Source organism: Sorex fumeus, unplaced genomic scaffold (genome assembly GCF_029834395.1).
Source record: "Sorex fumeus unplaced genomic scaffold, SorFum_2.1 ptg000033l, whole genome shotgun sequence".
In the NCBI taxonomy this organism is placed as follows: domain Eukaryota; kingdom Metazoa; phylum Chordata; class Mammalia; order Eulipotyphla; family Soricidae; genus Sorex; species Sorex fumeus.
The window spans coordinates 10,452,953-10,476,101 of NW_026606090.1; the positions used below are offsets into that span (position 1 = coordinate 10,452,953).

The 23,149-nt window shown below is 49.4% G+C and overlaps 2 protein-coding genes across 2 annotated transcripts; both read right to left on the bottom strand.

Annotated features, from left to right (window-relative positions):
• Window positions 1-176: 176 nt before the first annotated feature.
• On the bottom strand, window positions 177-15,268 carry RRH (retinal pigment epithelium-derived rhodopsin homolog). Its single transcript, XM_056116645.1, has 7 exons — window positions 15,163-15,268; window positions 10,511-10,701; window positions 4,877-4,976; window positions 4,299-4,452; window positions 3,512-3,665; window positions 1,603-1,781; window positions 177-330 (listed from the first exon to the last, which is right to left on the bottom strand). The coding sequence occupies exons 1-7, from the start codon at window positions 15,266-15,268 to the stop codon at window positions 177-179; spliced, it is 1,038 nt and encodes a 345-aa protein (XP_055972620.1).
• A 2,504-nt stretch (window positions 15,269-17,772) lies between these two features.
• On the bottom strand, window positions 17,773-22,872 carry GAR1 (GAR1 ribonucleoprotein). Its single transcript, XM_056116899.1, has 6 exons — window positions 22,627-22,872; window positions 21,488-21,642; window positions 20,379-20,438; window positions 19,159-19,303; window positions 18,508-18,573; window positions 17,773-18,028 (listed from the first exon to the last, which is right to left on the bottom strand). Exons 1-6 carry the CDS (start codon window positions 22,826-22,828, stop codon window positions 18,015-18,017), a joined length of 642 nt encoding a protein of 213 aa, XP_055972874.1. The 5' UTR covers window positions 22,829-22,872; the 3' UTR covers window positions 17,773-18,014.
• Window positions 22,873-23,149: the final 277 nt, after the last annotated feature.

Sequence of the window (23,149 nt, forward strand, 5' to 3'; positions counted from 1 at the left end):
ACAACACCACGAGCCGCCTGGAGCTGAGTCTAACAGGATTCATCTGTCTCTTAGGGCCTAGGAGAGGGTTCGAAATGCTGCAGTGTGCAAGAGATCCTGAGTCCACTGCCTGGAAAGGCCCCAGGGCAATGCTGGGTAAATGAGGCCATAGCCCTCCTCGCCCCCAAACAGAAAGGTCAACAGATTGCCACGTTAAGGTACACCTCCGCTCTCATTTCAGTTTGTTCCAGAAGCTGTGGACTTTGAGCTCCATCCATTGGTAAAATGCTTGTCGCAGGCATCACCTGGGGGGTCTGGCATGTGAGCATGGCGAACATCGCCCTCCGAAACCTAAAAGAAAAACAGGAAACGTGGCCAGATCCAGTCGTGACTTGGAACTTTGCAAATGCTTCTGAATATGGTCAAGGTAGGCCCGTGGTCGTAGCAGAAATCTGGCTCAGGGGCCACCCTGAGCTGCTTCCTACATCAGCTCTAACACGCGGCTGGAGGACATTTATAAACAGCTGAAGACTAGGGTGCAGCGAAAGACCAGCTGTGAGCCCTTGAGCAAAGCCAGGGGAGATCCTGGCGAGGCTGGGCCACTTAGGGTCCTTTCAAAGCCACTCTAATGGCACTTGCAATAATTTATTCAGAGCGACGACATCAATGTCACGGATTCCAGGCTATCCTTCCCAAAGAGACACCAATGAACTCTAAACGAAATGTGGATTATTTGGTCTGAAGCACTGCATGTTCCTTCCTCTATCTGACATACAGCTCAACTTACATATCAAGATTTTGCTAGAAGCAGTATTTCCTTCCAGGAGCAAATGACTTCACCTCTGCTCAAATATCTACCACAGTAGACTGTTTTTTTCCATCTTTCAGCAGTAACAAGAAATGAAGGAGCTTGAGCCTCACTGGGGAGCAGAAGGAAGACCTTGCTGAGTGTCAGCAGGGCTGGGAAGGGCTCTCACCACCCAAAGTCTCCAGCACCTGAGGCCCCTCAGGCCAGCACTGAGTCTTCCGCTCCTGTTTGAATGACAAGACCTTCCTCTGCTGAGTGTACAACTAGGTCACCCGCCTAGGCACTTTCTGCCTTCCTGGACCACCATATTCTCTAATAGTAATATGTAATGTGTCCTCTCTCTCTCTCTCCACACCCCTCTAACTCCCACCCCTTTGGGCCCCATACAGCAGAGCTCAGGGATCCCTTGTGACAGTGCCTGGGGCAGAACCTGAGTGGGCGACAAGCAAAGCAGTGCACTTCCCCCCCCCCCCACGCCACTATCTCTCCAGCCCCTCATTTATTTATTTTGGAAAGCCAGTTCTGTATATAGTCTGTATATATATGGGATGACAAACCTTTGTCCACCAATAAGCTTCCTGAGGCATTTCTGCATGGGGACTGTCCAGATGAAATGGACCCTGGGGAAACCCTGCTGGTAGGACTTGGGCTTGGAGGGGTGGGAGGGGGTGGGGGCTGCCCTCCTGTGAGGAGCCCCTGTGCTCGACCAAGTGATGCATACCACTTGCTCCCACATAGTCTTGACACATTCTTCACCCCCTTGTCATCATTCTGTGTCCGTTTCCGAGTCCTGAAGGGTTCCAGGTGGTACTTACTTTTTATTGGCAACCGCATAAATGCAGGGGTTGTAGAAGGTGGAAGACTTGGCAAATAGCGGCGCTATGATGGCCATCGAGGGGGGGATCTTCTTCGGGTCCCCAAAAGAAGCCCAGAAGCACACGATGGAATATGGTGTCCAGGCTGCCAGGAAGGCGAGGATCATTATCACCGACATCTGTGAGAGAAACCGAGGTTTGCCCGGGAGGCTGAGCTAGGGGAGAATTCGAGGAAGTTAGTGTGGCTGACGAGACAAAGGAAAGGTGGATTTGGGGTTTTCTTTTTCTTTTTTCATTAAACTTCGCTTCTGTGCTTGGGGTCCTCTGCAGGCTTGCCTCACAGGCGCACAGACTTGGAGAATGCCTGTTGGCTGTGCAGTGCTGGGGCAGAACCCCCCACCCCCACCTTCGAGGAGGGACAGAGAGAAACCCACTCCTGGCCCAGGCAGCTTCCGGCAACCTACCTACTTAGCAAACAGAAGCTGTCTTGTGCTTGGGACCCAACTGGAAAGGTAAAACCCTTCCAGGGAGCTCCTGACCCCAGCAGGGGGCCCTCAGACTGACAGCAGCCAGGTAGCTTGTTTGTTTTGTTTTGTTTTGTTTTGTTTTGTTTTAGGGGCCACACCTGGCAGTGCTCAGGGCTTACTTCTGACTCTGTGCTCAGGGATCACTCCTGGTGGTGCTCAGGGAACCATCTGGGGTGCTGGGGATCAAATATACAAAGATAGCTTTCTTTCTTCTTTCTTTCTTTTTCTATTTCTCTTTTTTTGGGGGGGTTGGGTCACACCTGGTGATCCTCAGGGGTTACTCCTGGTTCTGCACTCAAGATTACTCCTGGGTGCTTGGGGAGCCCTATGGGATTGCGGGGGGTGAACCCAGTGGGCAAAGTCAAAATGCCCTCCCCGCTGTGCTATTGGTCCTCCTCCTCAGACAGCTTTCTAAAGGAATGCCCCTGCATTTGTTTAGATGAAGATACATAGCTTTTACGGAGCTCTCCCCTGATTGCCCAATGAAATGATGAGAAAGAGGTTTAAAGAGACACAAACCCCCAAGTTTATGAGAACTCTCACTGTCATCTCTGCAAACACAGACCTCGGTGTGAGAAAGAAAGATGAGAAAGAAAATATCAAGCAAAAAGGAGTTAAACCAAGAGAAGAAGACACCGGAGAGAGGCCCTCGGCTTTGCCAGCCCGGGACTAGGCTGCCCAGGAGGGCCAGGAGGCTGACTCGTCGTGGGAAGGGCGTCTGGAGAACAGCCGCGTAGCACCGAGAAGACAGTGGGTCAGCTTGAGGCACTGAGAAATGAAAGAAAGGTTACACTGGCACTGGAGACTTTAGAAATTAGCCACCGGCACACAGAACCATGAACAAACAAAATTACCAAGAAAGGAGGGGAGTTGAGGGAGGAAAGTGGAAAGAGAAACTAATGAAATGTCGACCACAAGAGGGAAAGTCATGGTTTAAAACCACAGTCGCGGAGCCCCCCGGGTGATCACTGATAGTGAACTGGAGACCACCACAACGGTGGTAAAGCTGACCGTTCAGTAAGTATAGTGGCAGGATGCTCGCCCTGCAAGAGGCCAGCATGGGATTGATCCCAGCTTCCCATATGGTCCCCCAAGATCCCCGAGCTCAGCTGGGTGTGGTTCAACAACAACAACAAAAATGGTTCTTCAGCTAACCAAATGGTGACGTACTGGTAAAACAGGACAGAGAAAGGCTGGAAGAGGAAGGGTCAGTGTTAAAAAGAGAGATTCTCAGTGTTCACAGAAGGAAATCAGGAGGTAATGGCAAATAGACGCTTCCCACATAGGCTGGCCCATGGCTCAGAACAACGGGCACGAACATCAGAGGAAAGAGCCAGAGAGTGTGGACTGGGGGTCCAGAGAAAAGCATCCGAATGTCTCACCTTGGTCACATCTACCTGACTTGACCAGTCCCCATCCAGGTGCCCTGGGCCATTGTGCATAGAACGGATCACGTGATAATAGCAGTACGCCATCACAGTCAGGGGCATGATGAAATTCACAGCCACAACTGTCATCGTGTAAGAAACAAAAGATCTGGAACAGGGAGAGGGATTCATGACTACTTACGCAGTGCTCTGTATAAGGGACATGAAGGTGGGAATAATCCCACTCTGCTCCAGCCAATGGATAGGAAGTAGCTGAGGAAGTGTTAGTTCTGTCCTACAGTAGAGACTGGCCATTTGTGGCTTACAGGCCAAACCCTGCCTGCCCCCTGTCTTTGTAAATAAAGTTTTATTAGAACCACACTCACTTCTTTGCTGCATCATAGACACGCTATCAATGAAATCTTCCCAGAATGAAAACACTGCACCAAAGATAGTGTGAAGCACTCATGTCCTTCTCACCCCTTTACAGAAGATTTTTCAGACTGAGATTTAGAAGCTTCTTGTTTGTTTTTCTGGTTAGTCTTTAGCTTCTTTTAATGAACTGAATTATCCTCTTCCCCCAGCCCAGAAAGGAGGAGCGTCAGTAACCAGCTCTTTGCAGTGACTAACTTTTGCGGCGTAAGTCATAGAAGATGCTTTATCACCAGGTGTGCGTGGATGACAGTGGGCAGTGACTTGGGCCTCAGTGTGGCCGTAGGACAGATTTAATCTGATCTTATCTGAGACAGTGAGAAAGTCCCCACTAGGAGCACTTGGTTCTAGGGCGTGAACACATCCTTACATATCATTCTTCCGCCAGTTTATGGTACAGGTGGCCCCCGTAGGGTCCGGGGCATAACTTGCCCATCCCAAGATGGGCATCAGTGCCCAGAAGAAGCCGTTGATCCAGGCACCCAGAATCAGGCCGACATAAGAGTTGGTGGTCATGCTCCGTCCTGTGAAGAACATAGGATACATACTAGCACTTTGCAGCATCACTGTTTCCTAGTTGGTTCCTTACAGAGCACTTCCATCACTCACCCATGAGTTTACATTCTGGAAGAGGGTAGGGGAGATGGACAAGCCAGAGGGTCAATATGGAGAGGCTCCCCAGGCCTTGGGAGGTCAACATCTATCCCCGAAGTGGGGAAGCCCAGTCAATGCTGGACAGCTGACCAGGATAGATCTTACAAGGTCTTGGAATTTGGGGTCTGATTTGACGTGGAGCAGAAACGCACTGAAGCTTCTGAAGGAAGATCATAGAGGGGAGAGACTGACAGCAGGCAAGCCTGTTCGTGTTTCAAGGTGAAAGAATGTGGGATGGTGCCGGGACAACACACGGGTTCATTGGGAAAGCTGTTGTAAGAGAAGCACCGGTACCTGTGTCAGGATGGCAGAGGGTCAGGTATCTGTCCACCGCCACGAGGGTGAGCAAGCCAATACTCGCCATTCCAAAAAAGATATTCAGCCCAGCATAAACCTGAAAACCAAAATTGGGAGGAATCTGCCATCCTAAGCCTCCTCCCCAAGAAACATTTTCCTCTGCTCTATTGTTAGATATATTTTGAATGCACTGAATGATTTCATTTTGCTAATATACAAAATGCACTTTTCATTATATTAGAACTGATTTATGGGGGAAAAACCTTCTTTAATTTTTAATAGTGAGACATCATGAGGTACAGTTGCAGACTTACACATTTTTGTGCTTGGGTTTCAATTATACAATGATCAAATATCCATCCCTCCACCAGTGCCCATTTCCCACCACCACGGATCCCAGTATCCCTCCCACACCCCATCCCCCCATCCCACCCTGCCTCTGTGACAGGGCATTTCCTTTTGTTCTCTCTCTCTTATTGGGTGAAAAAACCTTTTTTTGAACTTAATTAAAACCAAATAATTTGGGTGCTGGGAGGACCCACTCAGGTTGGGAGTTGCCAAAAATAGACTATAGACAGAAGACAATGGCCACTCAATATCTCTATTGCAAACCACAATACCCAAAAGGAAAGAGAAAACAAAAAGGAATGCCCTGCCACAAAGGCAGGGTGGGGAGGGGGAGGTGGAGGGGGTGGGTGGGAAGTATAATGAGATCATTGGTGGTGGAGAATGGGCACTGGTGGAGGGATGGGTAACCGATCATTGTATGACTGAAACACAAACACAAACGTTTTAAGTTTCTAACAGTACCTCACGGTGATTCACTAATAAAAAATTATTTTAAAATAAATAGATAAATAAATAAAAGATAGTTATAACGAGAATGACATAATTGTATTGGTAGAATACTTGCTACTGTGAAAATATAACCAATTAATGATACTGAAAATGGCAATTATTCACAATGATGTGAATTTATTTAACAATTTAAAAATGCACTATAGATAAGAGAAAAAACACATGGAGGGTGCGGGATCCCGGAGGGAAAAAAAAAAGAAAAAACAGGTTCCAAAAAGAGCCGAGATCACCCGCAAGTTCCAGATGGAGTAGGTGCCGCATCCCACCTCCCCCAGATGGAACCCCGGTGACCAGAAGCCTCTACAAACATAGCTCGAGTATGCGGGAACGAGGACTTTTTCTCAAATCTGCCGGACTACACCTCCCAGGTAACCTCTGATTCCGGAAGTCACGCCCACAGTCCGCCCCCCAGCGCCATCTTTGAAGCGTTCAGCATAAGAGAAAAAACACATGGAGGGTGCGGGATCCCGGAGGGAAAAAAAAAAGAAAAAACAGGTTCCAAAAAGAGCCGAGATCACCCGCAAGTTCCAGATGGAGTAGGTGCCGCATCCCACCTCCCCCAGATGGAACCCCGGTGACCAGAAGCCTCTACAAACAAAGCTCGAGTATGCGGGAACGAGGACTTTTTCTCAAAACCGCGCGGCCGCTTACGCGGCTGCGCGACATCTCTCTATATACAAAGTGATCAATGAGAAGTAAACCACCCAATCTTTCTCCCTGAAAGTCAGAGTTAAGTTTGGAGCACGGCCACAGCCCCAGAAACACAAGGACTTAATGCAGAACCCAGCAGCTTAGAGCAGAAAAGTGAAAGGACTATGCATTAATCCAGGCCATCAAGTCTGCCGGAGGGGAAAGGGTGTTGCCCCATTCGCCCTCTCTTCTCTGGAAAGAAGGATGGCGGCCGCATGGGAGCCTTGTGGACAGCAGGTATGAGCCGGGGGTGTGGGGGCGACTAAAACCTCATGGGAAGGGGGGCGTTCCGGTCCGTCCTTCACGCCCTACCGAGGTCACCAGCTGCCCCCCACGAGCGGCTCTCCAGCACGGCCACAGCCCCAGAAGCACAAGGACTTAATGCAGAACCCAGCAGCTTGGAGCAGAAAAGTGAAAGGACTATGCATTAATCCAGGCCATCAAGTCTGCCCAGAGGGGAAAGGGTGTTGCTCCCTTCCGCCCTCCTCCCTCTGGAAAGAAAGATGGCGGCCACATGGGAGCCTTGTGGACAGCAGGTATGAGCCGGGGGTGTGGGGGCGACTAAAACCTCATGGGAAGGGGAGCGTTCCGGTCCGTCCTTCACGCCCTACCGAGGTCACCAGTCACCCCCCATGAGCGGCTCTCCAGCACAGCCACGGCCCCAGAAGCCCAAGGACTTAATGCAGAACCCAGCAGCTTGGAGCAGAAAAGTGAACGGACTATGCGTTGACCCAGGCCATCAAGTCTGCCGGAGGGGAAAGGGTGTTGCCCCATTCGCCCTCTCCTCTCTGGAAAGAAAGATGGCGGCCACATGGGAGCCTGTGGACAGCAGGTATGAGCCGGGGGAGTGGGGGTGACTAAAACCTCATGGGAAGGGGGGCGTTCCGGTCCGTCCTTCACGCCCTACCGAGGTCACAAGTCGCCCCCCGCGAGCGGCTCTCCAGCACGGCCACAGCCCCAGAAGCACAAGGACTTAATGCAGAACCCAGCAGCTTGGAGCAGAAAAGTGAACGGACTATGCGTTGATCCAGCCCATCAAGTCTGCCGGAGGGGAAAGGGTGTTGCCCCATTCGCCCTCTCCTCTCTGGAAAGAAAGATGGCGGCCACATGGGAGCCTTGTGGACAGCAGGTATGAGCCGGGAGTGTGGGGGCGACTAAAACCTCATGGGAAGGGGGGCGTTTCGCTCCGCCCTTCACGCCCTACCGAGGCCACCGGTTGCCCCCCGCGAGCGACTCTCCAGCACGGCCACGACTCCAGAACACAGAAACCAGTTTCTTAACTATCTGACTTTCAGTAGAAATACTTCCAGGGTCAATAGGTAAAATAGCAGAAATCCAAAACCAACATTTAATTCTTTAACCCAGCTGTAGAAAGCAAATCACTTCACAATGCTTTTTCAGCATGTCTGATTTGGGGGGGGGGGGTAAACTCTAAATAATAGTGGTGAATCTTTTATTGAAACAATGAATCTAATCAAAGCAGATAGAGTGTTAACTAGAATTCATCTGCCTCACAGGGACGGGGAGGGGCGGGGGGTGGGGTTTTATTGGGGTTCTTCATGGTAAAAAATAAGTATTGGTAAAGGGAAATGTGTTTGATATTTGCATTACTGAGCCATAAACCTGAAAGCTTTGTAACCTTTCCCACAGTGATTCAATAAATAAATAAAAAAAAAGGAAAAAAAATAAAAATGCACTATAAACATGTTTGTCTCATTGTAGTTTTAAAGATATATAAAAGTGTTAGACTCAAAAATAAATAAATAAATAAATAAATAAATAAAACCAAAAAAAAACCTCAAGAACTCAAGGCACGAGGCTGGAGAGAGAATTCAGTGGGTAGGGTGCTTGCCTTGCACATGGCAAACCCAGGTTCAGTCCCTGGCACCCCATATAGTACCCTGAGTCACTCCAGGAATAATTCCTGAGTGCACAGTCAGAAGTAAAACCTGAGCACGGCCAGGTGTGACCCAAAAACAAAAACAGAAGGAAAAGGAGCAGTTGCCTCTTCAGTTAGCTGGTGCTGTCTGCAGTTATTCACAGGAGTATTCTGTGTCAACCCAAAATTGCTGTCATACCCCCAGCCTGACTCCACCATCTCAGGACAGACTCATCGAGCCATAATCTGCTGAAAATTCAGGTCTGCAGGTTTTATGACTGAAATCTCCAGGTTTTCTCGGGTCAGGCAGGGCTACCTGCCCCACCTCCCTGTACTTCAGGAAGCCTCGGCAGTCATACCCACAGCCCAAAGCTGCCACCCAGTTAAAAAACTATTCCAGCCTTACTGTCCCGATAAAAATACTGAATGCCCTGAACAAACACGATGACCTCTTATTACCTGTGTTGCAAACCATAATGCATGAAAGGAAACAAAGAGAAAGAGCAAGAAGGAAAGTGCCTCCCATAGAGAGAGGCTGGGGGTGAGGGGTGGGGTATTGGGGGATGGTGGTGGGGAAACAGGGGACATTGGTGGTGGGAAATGTACATGATGGAGGGATGGGTGCTGGATTACTGTATGACTGAAATCCAATCATGAACAGCTTTGTAATGGTCTATCTCACAAATATTCAATTAAAAATTTTTTTTAAAAAATAAGTAATGTGGAGTTCATTGCCTGCTTCAGTCAACTTAATCAGTGGCTGAATACATAGCAGTACTCCTACATTCACCATATCACTGTCATCCCATTGTTCGTCGATTTACTTGAGCGGGTGGCAGTAACATCTCTATTCCTCCCAGTCCTGAGATTTTAGCAACCTCTCCTTACACATCTTTCCCAATGATTGGAGGCTCTTTCAGAGTCAGGGGAATGAGACCTGCTATTGTTACTGTTTTTGGCATATTGAATACTTGCCTGGAGCTTGCCAGGCTCTGCCTGTGCAGGCAGGATACTCTTGGTAGCTTGCCGGGCTCTCTGAGAGGTGTGTGTGTGTGTGTGTGTGTGTGTGTATACATACATACATATATATGTACACATATATATATATTTCTATGATTTGTGGCCTAATGTCTCACTCATACATTAAAAAAAGTATCATGTATGAGAACATGTGTATCATGTGTGAGTACATTTGTTACTTGTTATTGGGCTACTTGTGACCAATGATCATTACAAACAAATACTCAACAGTTAATACCTATGTAGGGATATGATAGTAAAATGGAATGTTACGTGGCAGTTAAAATGAATGTAGCTTAGGCCAGGGCTGCAGCTAAAGTGGAGCATGTGCTTTGCTTGTGCTCAGCTCTAAGTTTGAGCCCTGGTACCTTGTTTGTTCAGAGACGGCCCCTATGAATATATATAATGTTTATCCGCCCCTCTCGGAGTGCCTGGCAAGCTCCCCGTGATGTATTCGATATGCCAAACACAGTAACAACAAAGTCTCCAATGGACATGTTACTGGGCCCACTCGAGCAAATTGATGAACAACGGGAGGACAGTGACAGTGACATATATGTATATATACACATATACTTGTGAGGACTAGAGCAGGAGACAGAGTGCAAGGTTTTAAGGCACTTGCCTTGCATGAGGTTGAGCACAGTTGGATCCCTGGGACCACAAATGGTCCCCCGAGCACTGCCGGGAGAGACTCCCGAGCACAGAGTCAGGAGTGGACTTGAGTTCTGCTGAGTGTGACCCAAGCGCCTTCCTCCTACCCCCATATGAAAAAGAAGGGCTTGGGGTATGGTTTAGTGGGAAGAGCTTGCCTTTTATGGAGGAGACCTAGGTCTTATCCAGGTCACAAAAAAATCACAAAGCAAAGTGGAAAGGTGCTCAGGTCTTCCTCCTAGCTCTACTCAGGGTGACACCTAGCAAGGCCAGGGGGACTTCATGTGGTTCTAGGGATATAACCGGCGTGGGCTGCGTGAAGGCAGACTCATCCTCGCCACTACCCCTCTGGTCCGATATCAGGTCTCTGAATGAAGGGTATATACAGTCACTCCTAGCGCTATGTTCAATAACAACACCTTGTCTACCACATACCTCATCTTATTACACTGAAGCCCTGGAGGTTATTTTTTAGACATTAAAATTTACATCTCCACCATCAGCTTTATTGTGTATTTCATCTTCTCTACCTGACATCCGGCATATCCAAATCTCCAGCTCCCATGCAGATCAGAGGCAGCAGACATGGGGTAGCCGATGCTGCTGACCCCAATGTCAGTGAAGGCCAGGTTAATGATGATGGCGTTTGTGCGCGTCTGAAGCTCCTTGTACTTAATGAAGATGCCCAGGACCACTATGTTGCTCAGGATACTTATCACACCTGAGAACAGACACACACATACACACACACACACACAACTTAATGCACAAGAGCTTAACAACAACAAAAAGAATGTCTTTGGGTTTGTTTGCCATGAAACATGTTGAACGAACTGGCTGTGAATTTTAATCTGACTGCCATCTACTACATGCTATAAGAGATGCAGAAGTTTCCCAAATGTGGAGGGTGAGTAGCTTTTAGGTGAGAGAAGCTGGAGCCTTACCAAAGGTAAAAAGACTCATGTTCATCCCCATGAAGAGAAGAGACCCATGCTCATCCCCGTGAAGAGAAAGAGACCCATACTCATCCCTGTAAAGAAAACCACTGGTGGGCAGCCCCCACAGCTGTCAGAGATGGGAAGGGTTTCCAAGAACCAGTGCACAGAAGTACCCACTAAGGAAGAACTTCTCTGCTATCTTGACACTTGGGTCAAAACTTCCGTCACACCATCCTGTCACACTAATCTCCCAGAGTCCTAGGCTCTTCTCCTCATACTGCTGACAGAATAACCAAAATTAACCGCTGTCTCCTTCCCTTCCAATTCCCAGTACTCCTCACTGTCTCGGGCAAACACCCGCATGTCCCAACTGTTACTCTCTTCTCAGTGCTTGCATATCTCTTAGCAAATGGACATACTTGTCAAGAATGACCCATCTTCTAGTTACTTATCAAATATATCAGGACTCTGCGTATTTTTTTATTTGGAGGAAGGACAAGGCACATCTGGCGATGCTCAGGAATTACTGGCTCTGCGCTAAAGAATTACTCCTGGCAATGCTCTGGATATCATATGGGATGCTGAGGATGGAAACTGTGCTGGCTGTGTGCAAGGCAAGGACACTCCCAACTGTATTGTTGCTCCAACCCCAAGGGCTCTTCACATTTAGACTCATATTTCACCCATTTAAAACACTCCATCCCCCTATTCCCCCTATCCAGGTGTTCTCCTGCCTAGTTCTTCCCCCAAATCCTTCTCCTACCCATAGCATACAGTCTTCCTAAGTTCCCAAGGCACTTCTTCATGTTACGCGTAATATTGGGTGATGCTTTATTTTTTAAGTATTTCTATTCCTCCTGTGTAGATTTAAGGGCCCTACTGATTTCTGCCCTTTGAGCAGATATAAATCAATGACTGAACCACAATTAAACTGGTTATTAATATCTATTATTCCTATAAAGTGTAAGTGTAGGAATAATACAAGGATAGCAGATCTAATGACATACTGTCCTTTTAATCATCTGTATTGTAGCATGCAGATGAGAAACACTCTGAAGAGCTTAATGAATTGAATCTTTCTGGGCTAGCTGCAAGTTTGAGGATTACAGATGTCAGATAAAGGACCAAAGTATAGCAAATAAGGTGCTTGCCTTATATGCAGCCTACCTGTGTTCAATTCTCAGCATCCCATGTGGCGCCTTAAGCACCGCCAGGAGTGAATCCTGAGTGCAGAGCCAGGAGTAAGGCCTGAGCATCACCAAATGTGGCCCCAAACCAAACCAAACCAAACCAGTCAGATAAAGACAGTGCAGTAAATTGCCACCTAACCTCACGCATCCAGGGCACAGGAAATGGGCGTGGGCAGATGCCTGCTTCCCTCTGCTCTGCTCAACAGCAAGCTTTCCTCCCCCAGCTGCGGACCACAGATCATGGGGTCATGAGGGCTCAGTTCCTTCCTCCCCCTGGTTTTGGCCATGCTTCCTTGCCTTCTTCTCACTTGCATTAAGTGTGTGTGGTGCTTGGCGTTCTGATCCTCGGTCTCCTTTAACACCCAGCACGTCCACCCAGAGATTTCACACCTGTCTGAGGGTAGAGGCTGATTCTGTCCAGATGGAGTTTGTACAACTCAAGCGCACATGTCCCGGCGTTCACTGGACAGTTCACCAGTGGACTGCTGGACTTCTTGGGCCGGACACCCAGCTGTGCTCCTCCCTGGCTTACTGAGTTCACCACCTGGCCAGTCTGTGACAGCGCGACGCCCACCCCCCCCCCCCCCAAAAAAAATGGAAGTCATCCTCGATGAACTCACTGCATCCACTAGCTCGCATCTAGCCCTGGGATCTAACTGCACCTTCCCATCCCCCAGGGCTCCTTCCCACCTGACTCGCTGCTCCCCAGCCAGCCCCGGCACTCCCCCATCTCACGCCCTTTGTTCCTGTCCCTCCATAGTGGGTGTATGTCAGGGCCTTGATTCAGCAGCCCCTGATTGCATCCCCCCACCGCTGCAGGAAGGGGGTTACTTCATTTGCTAAGTTTGTCAGAGTAAAACTCTAAGAGAAGTTCTAAATGAGAAATCTAAAATGAAATACTAAAGGAGAACTTTCAAAGGTAGTGTCATTGATTGTGCATTCGAAAAGTAAATTGCGAAAGGCCTTGGCGGCTCTCTCCCCCATCACTTGCATTCGGTGATCTCGCACCGCTTCCCCCACCCCGGGGAGGCCAATGGCGATGGGTGGACAAAAGAGGGAACAAGGGCCAGGTTGGGTGCAGTTGCAGTTTATGCCATTCCCATCTCCATTCTCCTCTCATTCTCCTTCTGTGCGTGCCTCCCCAAACCCCCTCATCCTCCTCCTGCTCCTTCATACTTCTTCCTGCCTCTGCCTCCCCTTCTACTTCATTCTCCTTCTGGTTCCCCCAGCCAACTCTTACAGCCTTAGTATCTCCCAAAGCAAGAGGGGTTGGGGTAACAATTACATGTACGTGTGGTCATACAATCAACTGAGGTAAAGTCCTTCCCTCAGGGGAAGCTTCTTCTAGGGCAGATTCTCATTCAGAAAGATGACCCTCCCAAGACTGAAATTCCAACTATAGGTGTGTTTCTTCTATCCTTAGTCCGACAAACATACATTCATAATAATAATCATTTTGTATGGACACAGTAAGAGATACATTAAGCTTATAGTATTGCTCTCCTGGGGCTATTTCGCTATAGATCTCAGAATATAGTGCTCAGGCCAGATTAGTCTTTCCTAACCCTAGCAGGGACCTAATCTCATTGTTTTACTTTTTGGATCATGACAGAATTTGTCCATGATCATGCTCTTAACTTACAGTTAAGTATTGTGGTGCTTTGGCTTGGTTCATTTTGATGCCAGGGTAGCTCACAGCTTTGCCCTGGTCCATTCAGTCCCTCATAAGGACCCTGCTTTTGGGGTGCTAGGAACTAAAGGCAACTGAGGCTTAAGTCGAGAAAGCAGATGCCTGGGAGTGAATATTATTTGGAGTCAATTAACTCCCAAGTTACAAAAGCATAATAATAACTGTCTTCTTGTGTCTATACAAAAAGAACATTTTTTTTTTAAAGTAAGCTATGCAAAAGACATAAGGAGAGGAGAAAGGCAATATTTCACTCATGAACACAAGTCAAGTGTCCTCAGAAGAATCTGACCTTATAAGTTAACAGAGTCTGATTAGGGAAAAAGGTGATAGACTGGTTGGGGAAGAGAGCACAGAGAAGAGGTTACAGATAAACAAAGGAATGGGACTGTCTCGGGAGCACTGTGATGGGTGTAACCCAATAAACCTAAGTTCCCTGTAGCAAGGGAGAAAGGACAAACCGATATTATCCTACAATTGATTATTGGTAAAAGTCCTAATGAAAATGCATTGACTCATTGCACTGTTTTGATTTTGATGTGTTTTAAATAGCAATAGTAGTGATACTAGGATATTACTACTGCTACATATGTTCATGATAGAGAAAAGTGGAAACACTTTTTATGCCTGCTCCTTTTGTAACCAGATTTTTAAAAATAGCTTGTCGTCTTTTAAAATTTTTATCTGATTTTTTTTTTCTTTGGAGGTGGACCATGCCTGTCTATGCTCAGGTCTTACTCCTGGCTCTGCACTCAGGGATTATTCCTTGCAGGGTTTGAGGGATCCTTTAGGGTGCTGGAGATCGAACCTGTGTTGGCCACTTGCAAGAAAGCACCTTGACAACATACTAGCCAAATATATGGCTGACTTTTATGCCATTTAGGAAACTTCTCAACCCCACTCCACCGCTGTTACTAAGATAACAAAAAAATAATAACCTGCAACGGGGGCTGGAGTGATACTATGGCAGGCAGGGCACTTGGCTTGCATGCAGCCCATTCGGTTTCGATCCCTGGCATCCCATATGGTCCGCATAACACTTCCAGGAATAATTCCTGAGCATCACTGGGTGTGGCCTCAAAACAAAAAGCCTGTGACATTGGTGTCACAATAAAACACAATACATGCTGCGTAACTGTAGGAAACAAAGCACTGATCGCCTACATCTGTATCTGATACCTCACAGCCTGCCGGAGCATCACCTTCACACAAGCATGTCAGCTCAAAGGGCGGCTGTTGGCGCGGGGACCCACCAGAGCTAGGTGATGTGGCATCTAGACATCTCTCCCACCATGCGCGAGAACAGCTGCTTTTCTGCATCTGTCCAAAGCCAGCCAAGTGCCAACAGAGGAATGAGGTGCCCATACCTGCCACGATCAAGTAAGCGGCCACGAGCCTGTGTTCCGTCTGCGAGAAGGCCGAGCTGTCCTCAGGCGTGGGGCCTGAGGTGTTGTCTGAATGATTCTCTAGCATTTTGGAAGGGAAGGGGTCAAGACCGTCTTCACTGTAAGCCTTCAGTAATCAAGCCAAGTTCTAAGAGGTGCCAGGGAGCAATTTCCAGAAGCAATCATTTAAACAATCATTTCCATCCGGAGAAATGAAAGAAGGGCCTTTTCACAGTGGCCCTCCTGTTGCATGTCTAATTGGTCTGAGGGAGGGAAGGATTTGAATGGCCAGACCACGGGGGAAAGCTGCTTAGCCAACTAGGCTGACCCACTGAGCATGCGGTGCACACAGTGGCCTGTTATTTAGGGAGGGTACCACCACATGCATACCACCCCCTCCATATAATTCAGAAAATTAGTGCAGAGCTGAGGAACCTGATTTCTGCTGGATTCAGCTCTGGAATAGAGTCCCTCCTCCTGCTCTGAAATTGCTCACTTGGGATTTCTGTTGGCCCTTTCCAGCTCTTTGTACTTTTGCTTAAACCATTGCAACCATTAGAGGTGGGTGATCTCTCTTCAGCCTTCCTCTCCCTCACCTGATGCGCCCACCTGTTTCTTTGCTTCTACAAACATATTCCTACCAGGGTTTGAGCTTCCCCAGTCCAGGCAGCCCAGGACCCCTTTGGGTCCAGCTGGGGCAGCCCTGGAGCTAGCAGGGATCTGCCTGACGGTGCTTTTGGGGGTCCGTATGAACCTGGGATTTCAACTCAGGGTTGTGTATATGCTCTACCCTCAAGCCATCTCCCCACTCCAAGAACATCAAAGTCGGTTTCCTTTTTGTTCCTCACTGTGGCTTTGCCACAGCACTGCCCCCCAGGTCACATACTCAGGCACACTGCACCACTCACAACAGCAGGGTTAGGGGTCACACTTGGTAGTATGGGGTGCCAGAAATAGATCCCATGACCTCACAAACACAAGCTGTGTGCTCTCCCAGACGGAGCCCATCCCTGGACCTCCGCTCTGCATCTAAACAAGCTTATTGATCAATTGCTCCATGTAGTCACTCAGCCACTTGTTCCCCTCCTAAGGCCCACCCTGAAGTTTGACTTGCTCCTGCCTGGTGCTCCGCAGCGGGCCACGGCCCTCAGCCTTTCACTGTGACAGGAACAAACAACAATCAACTTTATCAAAGTGGCTATACTTCGTTATAAGCACCTTAAGTAGAGGACAATTATAATATTCTCAGACCATCTTTTTTTAGCCCAAGATGCTCGTTAGTGAGTGGGCTGCAATCTAGCATCCTAGCAGGGAATGCGAAGGGAAGACTAACCCCCTTGCCTCAGTTCTCAGCTGCATAAATGGAAGTGAACCAAATGGGTTGATCTGCCCCAGATTTTATAGTAACAGTACTCAAATTCTTATCACTGTAAAGTTACATCTTAGTATTTACACTGGGAAAATAAATTTCAGTGTTCTGATGTTAGTAACAGCTCAAAGATTGAAAATGTGATCATTAAAATGTTCGTGAAATATTTTAATGACATTTACCATAGCACCAGATTCAGTCAAGCTGAACTCTCTAGATGTGAACATGATTTAAACTAAATAACCCAGTTACTATCAGGAATATAAGACAAAGTTATGGGTGGAAATAGTGACCCAGAAAGAAAATAGCAGGCAGGGTCCTTGGCTCACGTGAGACCCCGGCTTGACCCTCAAGACTCACCTGGTCCCCCACAAATCCACCAGCAGTGATTCCTGAGTGCAGAGCCGGGTAAGCCCTGAGGCACCACCTTGTGCAGCCCCCAAATGTAATTTTTTTAAAGGTAAAACAGAAACTCATTACTATGTTGAACCCATTCAATCTATATTGAATGAGAAGCATCAAACGTATCCTCAGAAATTTCTCAGACTTTAGTTCTCACTTGAACTTAGATTCGTAATAATAAACTTTTCTCTTTTTTTTTGGGGGGGGGGGGGTTTGTCAGTCAGCTGTCCTCAGGGATCACTCCCAACGGAGCTTAAGAGACCAAATAGGGTGCCAGAGATCAAACCCACATGAGTTGCGTGCAAGGCAAACACGCTGTAGGGCCAGTGATAACACTGGCCCCACATACTAAACGTTTCTAATTCATTAACTGCAATCGAAGAAACTACTTTGTTAACTGATTTTTGAAGGCACACACAGAAAGGTAAATAAAATAAAGGGTGGTTATGGTCTCACATACAAAAGGCAGGGGCTGGAGTGATAGCACAGCCAGTAGGGCGTTTGCCTTGCACGCAGCCGACCCAGGTTCGATCCCTGGCATCCCATATGGTCCCCCAAGCACTGCCAGGAGTCATTCTTGAGTGCAGAGCCAGGAGTAACCCCTGAGCATTGCTGGGTGTGGCCCAAAAAGCAAACAAAACAAAAAAGCAAACACAGGGGATAGTGAAAGGGGATATTAATTTGTGACTTAGAGAGGTGCTTTCACAGAAGCCCACCTTCTAAAGCCTGAATATACAAAAAGATCACATAGATCGCTTTCCCTATTGAATGTCCATTAGATGTTAGCCTTCTTAATCTCACTTGATAAACACAGCACTAAACAAAGGAATAAAACATTTTATTAAAAAAATTCAACTATGCTTCAAATGAAGTGTCCACTTATAAACACCCAGTGTCCAGGCCTCGCATCCTGCAAAGCTCATATTTGCCTTTGAGGTCTGACATCGCCTGACGCTTGTCTCTGCTTGCAGCTGCCATTTCACTCGTGTCATAAATGACCCTTCAAGACTTGACCAGGAAACAAGCTTCCAACCCACAGAAGACTGTGCTGGCTGGGAAGACGCTAATGTCCTCTCCCTAATTAAGAGAAACAGAAACACAGAAAAATATAATTCAGTTATTGCTCAGTTCAACATCCGCATTCTCATAATGTCTAGTGACTCGACCACATTTTGTCATTCTTATTAAGCCTTTTCATGTTCTGCCTAACAGCACAGCAAAATAAGTGAGAATTAAGTAAAGAAATTCCAAGGGAAAAGGAAGAAAGTTATGAAACAGTCAGGCTACAGCAGCAGACATCATAAGATCCAGCAAACAGTTCCAAAAGAAGGGGCAGGCGCCAACAGTGCAACGGGCAAGGATGTGGACATGAACCCAGCACCCAATACGGTCCCCATGCTCCCAGGCGCAGAGCCAGGGAATAACTTGAGGGCCGAATGGGTGCCCCAGGGCCAATCCAGAGACGTTCCCTCGGTGACTCAAAACATGCCAACACAAAATGTGACCTCGTACAAATTCTATACGTGAATCGACTGAAGAGAATTTTCTCCACTCACCTCTAAAACCACCACCCCCCCGTCCTCCTCTGAAGCCTCCTCCTCCTCGGCCTCCTCGGAAACCACCTGAGAAGAAAGGGATGGTTGGGGACACCGGCATAATCCCCTGTAAAGAACCCCCATAACCTGGTCCCTCACCACTGCAGGGTAGACAGGGTCACACACACACAAACACATAGACACGTACACACGCTCACTCATATGGTAAAGTTCTCATATACAAAAGGCAAACACAGGGGATAATGAGAAGGGATATTAATTTGTGACTTTCAGAGATGTCTTTACAGTAGCCTACTTTTTAAAGTCCAAGTATTCCAAAAAATCCCTTTCCCCATTGCCAACCCTTTAGCTGGGAGCGTTCTTAATCTCAGCTGCGAAGAGATCAGTATGCTCACATGCTGAGAGCCTTGCAACTTTTTGTTTCTCTCATCCAGAGGGTTCCTGGCTTCCTCGTTTCCATGTTTTCTTGCTTATTTTGGAAGCTGGCTTTGTAGAGGGTAACAGATTATACGGAGAAAATATTCCTCCCAAAGGGTGGTATAAAGTTCCAGAAAGCAGGCTGGATAGACTGGGAATGAGGATCAGATCGAACTCTCCAATAAATAAACTGAGAATAACAATAGTTCACAGAACGGCCCAGGAGTTGCTTACCTCCTCCTCGCCCACCTCTGCCGCCTCTGCCTCCACCGCCGCCTCGAGCTCCTCCTCTGCCACCCCCTCGGGGAGGCCCCTTCTCCCCTGGAGGCCGGGGCAGGAACCTCTGCAAGGGCAGCAGCTTGTAGGGGTCTATGTAGAACTAGCGGGGAACAGAGACGGTCCGTGTGACTGGAAGGTGACGGAGTGTCAGGGGCCACAGCGCCCACCCACCTGCCAGACCCGTTCAGTTCATATCGATGGATGTTCATATCATCCCGAGGGATGCTGGGAGTAGCAGGGCTAGTGTATGAAGCCGATGCTTCAGCTCCTCAGCAAAGGCCTAGGTCTCACAGCTGACTGAGGACAGGCCTTCTGTGGGAGCGACTGTGACAGCGGGCTCCTCCTCAGGTCCCAGACGGAAGGCCAGGCCCAGGTGCCGCGATGCTCCCAGGGGCATCAGCATCTATTCCAGGCTGGCTCTGCTCATAGACTGCCTAATCCCATGTCACTAGTGCAGGCCCACTGAGGCACAGTGCTCAGTGAGCACTCTCTGGGAAAAAAATTTCTGATAGCGCTAAGCCCGGTCTCAGTCCAGCACCTTCCTCTATTTACCTCACCCAGGTCACCAACGACAACCTGGACTCCTTCTCCTGCCATTAGTCACTGTTCCTGAGGATCACAGTGCTCAGAATACGAGGAACTGCATTCCTGGGTAGGAGTCTGAGAGGGCAGAAGGGCGGCTCTGCATGCAGGAGCCAGGTCTGACCTGGCCACAGCACGGGCCTCCTCAGCACCCAGCAAAGAGTCCCCAAACCCCCAAATCACAGCAGACCCACCCTGAGCTGATCGTCTTCCCCATTTCGCTCTTGGATACTGCGCATTTCAGGGACTGAGACCCCCCCAGATTCCCTAAGCTGCCGACTCCCTGCAGGCTGGTCCTCATCCTCACTCTCAGGACAACCTGCATTTCTCACATACTAGTTACTGAGTATTTACAAAACCCTGTTACATCTGCCTTCTCCCAAATAACAGAAGCTTTATAATATAACGACTTAGAATCTGTTTAGCCCTGCTGCCTTAAGAGTTTTATAGACGCTGAGAACATTCTAGCAGTTACAGAACGGAAGTGAGGAAAACTCTGATGCCCAAGTTCATCTCAGTGCCCTCGCAGGATTGGGCTGAGGTAAACCCGTCACTTCCTCACCCAGGTCCCGAGGATCATAAGCTTAACTCACCTTCTGTAGTTTTTTAAATGAAGATGCCTTCATATTTTCTGACAATTTGACTGAAAAATACTGTTAGTTTTATTAAGGACCAAGCACTCAAGATCAAAGGAAGCATCAAACCTTCTAAATTCATCCGTCACTGTCCTCCCGTTGTTCATCGATTTGTTCGAGTGGGCCCAGTAATGTCTCCAATTGTTACTGATAGTTGTTACTGTGTTTGGCATATCGAATACATCAGGGTAGCTTGCCAGGCTTTGCCGAGCGGGCGAGATACTCTTGGTAGCTTGCCGGGCTCTCCGAGAGGGGCAGAGGAATCGAACTCGGGTTGGTCATGGGCGCTTGCAAGGCAAACGCCCTACTCGCTGTGCTATCGCTCCAGCCCTCTAAATTCATACTGTTTTAAAAACAAGATTATGCATATAGGGATAAACCAAAGGGCTAACAGTGCAGGTAGGGCCCTCGTCTTACACTGACCTGCTGGGCTGGATCCATGTCCTGAACAGTCAGGCCAGGAGCAAGCTCTGAGCACTGCCTGGTATGAGCCCCTCGCCCCCCCAACACCAAAAAAAAGGTGAGGCAGGAAGCTGAGACTGCGTGCTTTGCACACACATAATCCAATTCCTGGCACATACAATAATTCTAAAACAAAAACAAGATCTAAATAAATTTTAGAAGAAATCAAAATTTCTGATTGTCTTTAAGGTGGTTGCTGCAGCTGAACATGGCGTCAAGTCTGCAAGGCCTGGCCCCTCGCTGAGCCCCACAGGCCAATGCTCTCTGATCTTGTGTTTGCAGCAGGGCTGGGCTGCCCCTCTTGAGCCCCAAGGGCCAGCGTGACAGGACACAAGGGCTCTATGCTCCTGTGTTTGGAGCAACCAACACCCTCATCCATGCAAAGTGCCGAACAGCTGCCCTTTATTTCTAAAGTCTTACAGAAGAGAAGCCAGCTCTTTAGGCCCTATCTTTTCCAAACATGAAAGTAAAATTAATTCTCCTCTTAATTCTCCTTCACCATCCAATCTTGGGATCCGTCTAATTTACAGAAGCAGCGAGTGTCACGTCATGAGATGGTAACCCTGAAGGCCGTCACTAGGTGGCGGCATCATCACAAAGGATACAAAGTCTCTGAGCTGTCCGAATATCTCATCCACTTTGCCAATTTGTTCCTTGTTTTCCAAGTACACCGGAGCGTTGAAGTAAGGCACCTTGTTTTCTTCCGTGGTACACTTACACACGATGTCGTCTTCACAGGGATGCAGGAACTCCCCCAATACTGCAAGGCGGCAAGAACATGTGAAGTCGAGACAGAGAGTAGCTCACACCAGCTGTGCGCTGCCACTTTCTACTGGGGTACTGACAACCTCGTAAGGAACATTTGAAGGGTTAAGCGTGTTATGTGTTCACCTGCGTCACTGCATTTCCTCTCCTCACACCCTGACTCCTCCAGTTGGCTTTTCTTCCTTCTCTCCCAATACCACTTCTGCAAATCAGTGCTTGTTCGTCCCACTTTCCAACCCCCCCAGCCCCTTTTCCTCCCGTCTTCATCCGTGATCCCTCTGTCCTGGGCAAGAAGTCTGGAGCCTCAACACTGTTCCCGTTTCCCCAAACTAAAAGAGATCCCACCCCTGCATGCTGACTCTCCCTCCCGACTCCGAGCTCAGACCTGGAACCCCTGCATTCCCAGCACCCCAATGCCACTCACTCCCTTGCTTCTGCCCAAGCAAACCTCTCCTCTCTGACCCGCTGACCCTGCGGCCACTGCCCCGCCCACCTCCCCGTGCACTATTCCACTGCTGCTCCAGTGAGGTCTCGTCCTTCTGGGCCTCCCCTACTTCCCTCCCGAGTGGTCCCTGCACGCAGGGTCTCTGGAGTCGGAGGAGTTCGCTGAGTACGACTGACTGATCCCTTGGGCAGCAAGCATGGAAACTGACTCACCGTTTTCTAGAAAACGGGGACAAGTGAGGGACTGAGAAAATGTGACTCTGGTTGGTTGGTTTGGGGGAATCATAGCAGGAGGTGGTCTTGCTGGCCCTGTCTGGGGTCCGTCCTGGAGAGGGGTGCTGGGGGGCAAGGGGGTGGTCCTGCTGGCCCTGCCTGGGATCGCTCTTGCTAGACCTGCCGGGTCCCCCCTGCCAGCGCTGCCTGGGTCCCCCCTGGGGTCCCTCCTGCCGGGCCTGCCTGGGGTTCCCACTGGGATCCCCTCCTGGGGGGCTGGCAGCTGTCCCGCGCCCCCCGCCTCTCCTGGGGCGGGACCTACCGACAACGTGCTCGGGGGGCCCAAAGTCCTGGCCCTTGGCGAAGCCTCCGCGCCCGCCGCCCCTGCCGAAGCCGCCCCGGCCACCACCACCGCCTCGGAAGCCGCCGCCGCCTCGGAAGTTGCCGCCGCCGCCGCCGCCTCGGAAGTGGTTGTTGCCGCCGCCGCGGTGGAAGCCGCCGCGCCCGCCGCCCCGGAAGGCCATGCCCGCCCCGCCCGTGCGGGACCCTCAACTCGGGGCTCCCCGCCCGCCGCTGCCCTGCGCCACGTGCGCGCCTGCCGTTCCCTCCGCGCCCGGCTCCCCGCGGCCACCGTCCCCGCGCCGCGCCGGCCCGGAAGTGACGCGCATGGGGCGCCGGATGGGCGCGCGGGCCCCGCGGCGACCGGAAGTGACGCGCATCGGGCGCGCGGAGGCGGAGGCGGAGTGGAAGGGGGAGGCTGGGGCTCCTCAGCGCAACCCCGGCCCCGGGTCCCGGCCCTGTCGGGAGGGAGGGGCCCGCGGGAAGTGTGCAGTGTGGCCTCTGTC

What these genes read in the sequence shown, in the direction of transcription:
- GAR1 (XM_056116899.1), bottom strand. Translation starts at nt 22,828, where the DNA reads ATGGCCTTCCGGGGCGGCGGGCGCGGCGGCTTCCACCGCGGCGGCGGC. An exon ending in GCCCCCCGAGCACGTTGTCG is followed by an intron (nt 21,643 to 22,626) that starts GTAGGTCCCGCC and finishes GCCGCCTTGCAG; the next exon opens with TATTGGGGGAGTTCCTGCAT. An exon ending in TCGGACAGCTCAGAGACTTT is followed by an intron (nt 20,439 to 21,487) that starts GTATCCTTTGTG and finishes TAAAACTAACAG; the next exon opens with TATTTTTCAGTCAAATTGTC.
- RRH (XM_056116645.1), bottom strand. Translation starts at nt 15,268, where the DNA reads ATGCTAGAGAATCATTCAGACAACACCTCAGGCCCCACGCCTGAGGAC. An exon ending in TTGGATATGCCGGATGTCAG is followed by an intron (nt 4,977 to 10,510) that starts GTAGAGAAGATG and finishes TTTGGTTTTCAG; the next exon opens with GTTTATGCTGGGCTGAATAT. An exon ending in AACTGGCGGAAGAATGATAT is followed by an intron (nt 3,666 to 4,298) that starts GTAAGGATGTGT and finishes TCCCTGTTCCAG; the next exon opens with ATCTTTTGTTTCTTACACGA.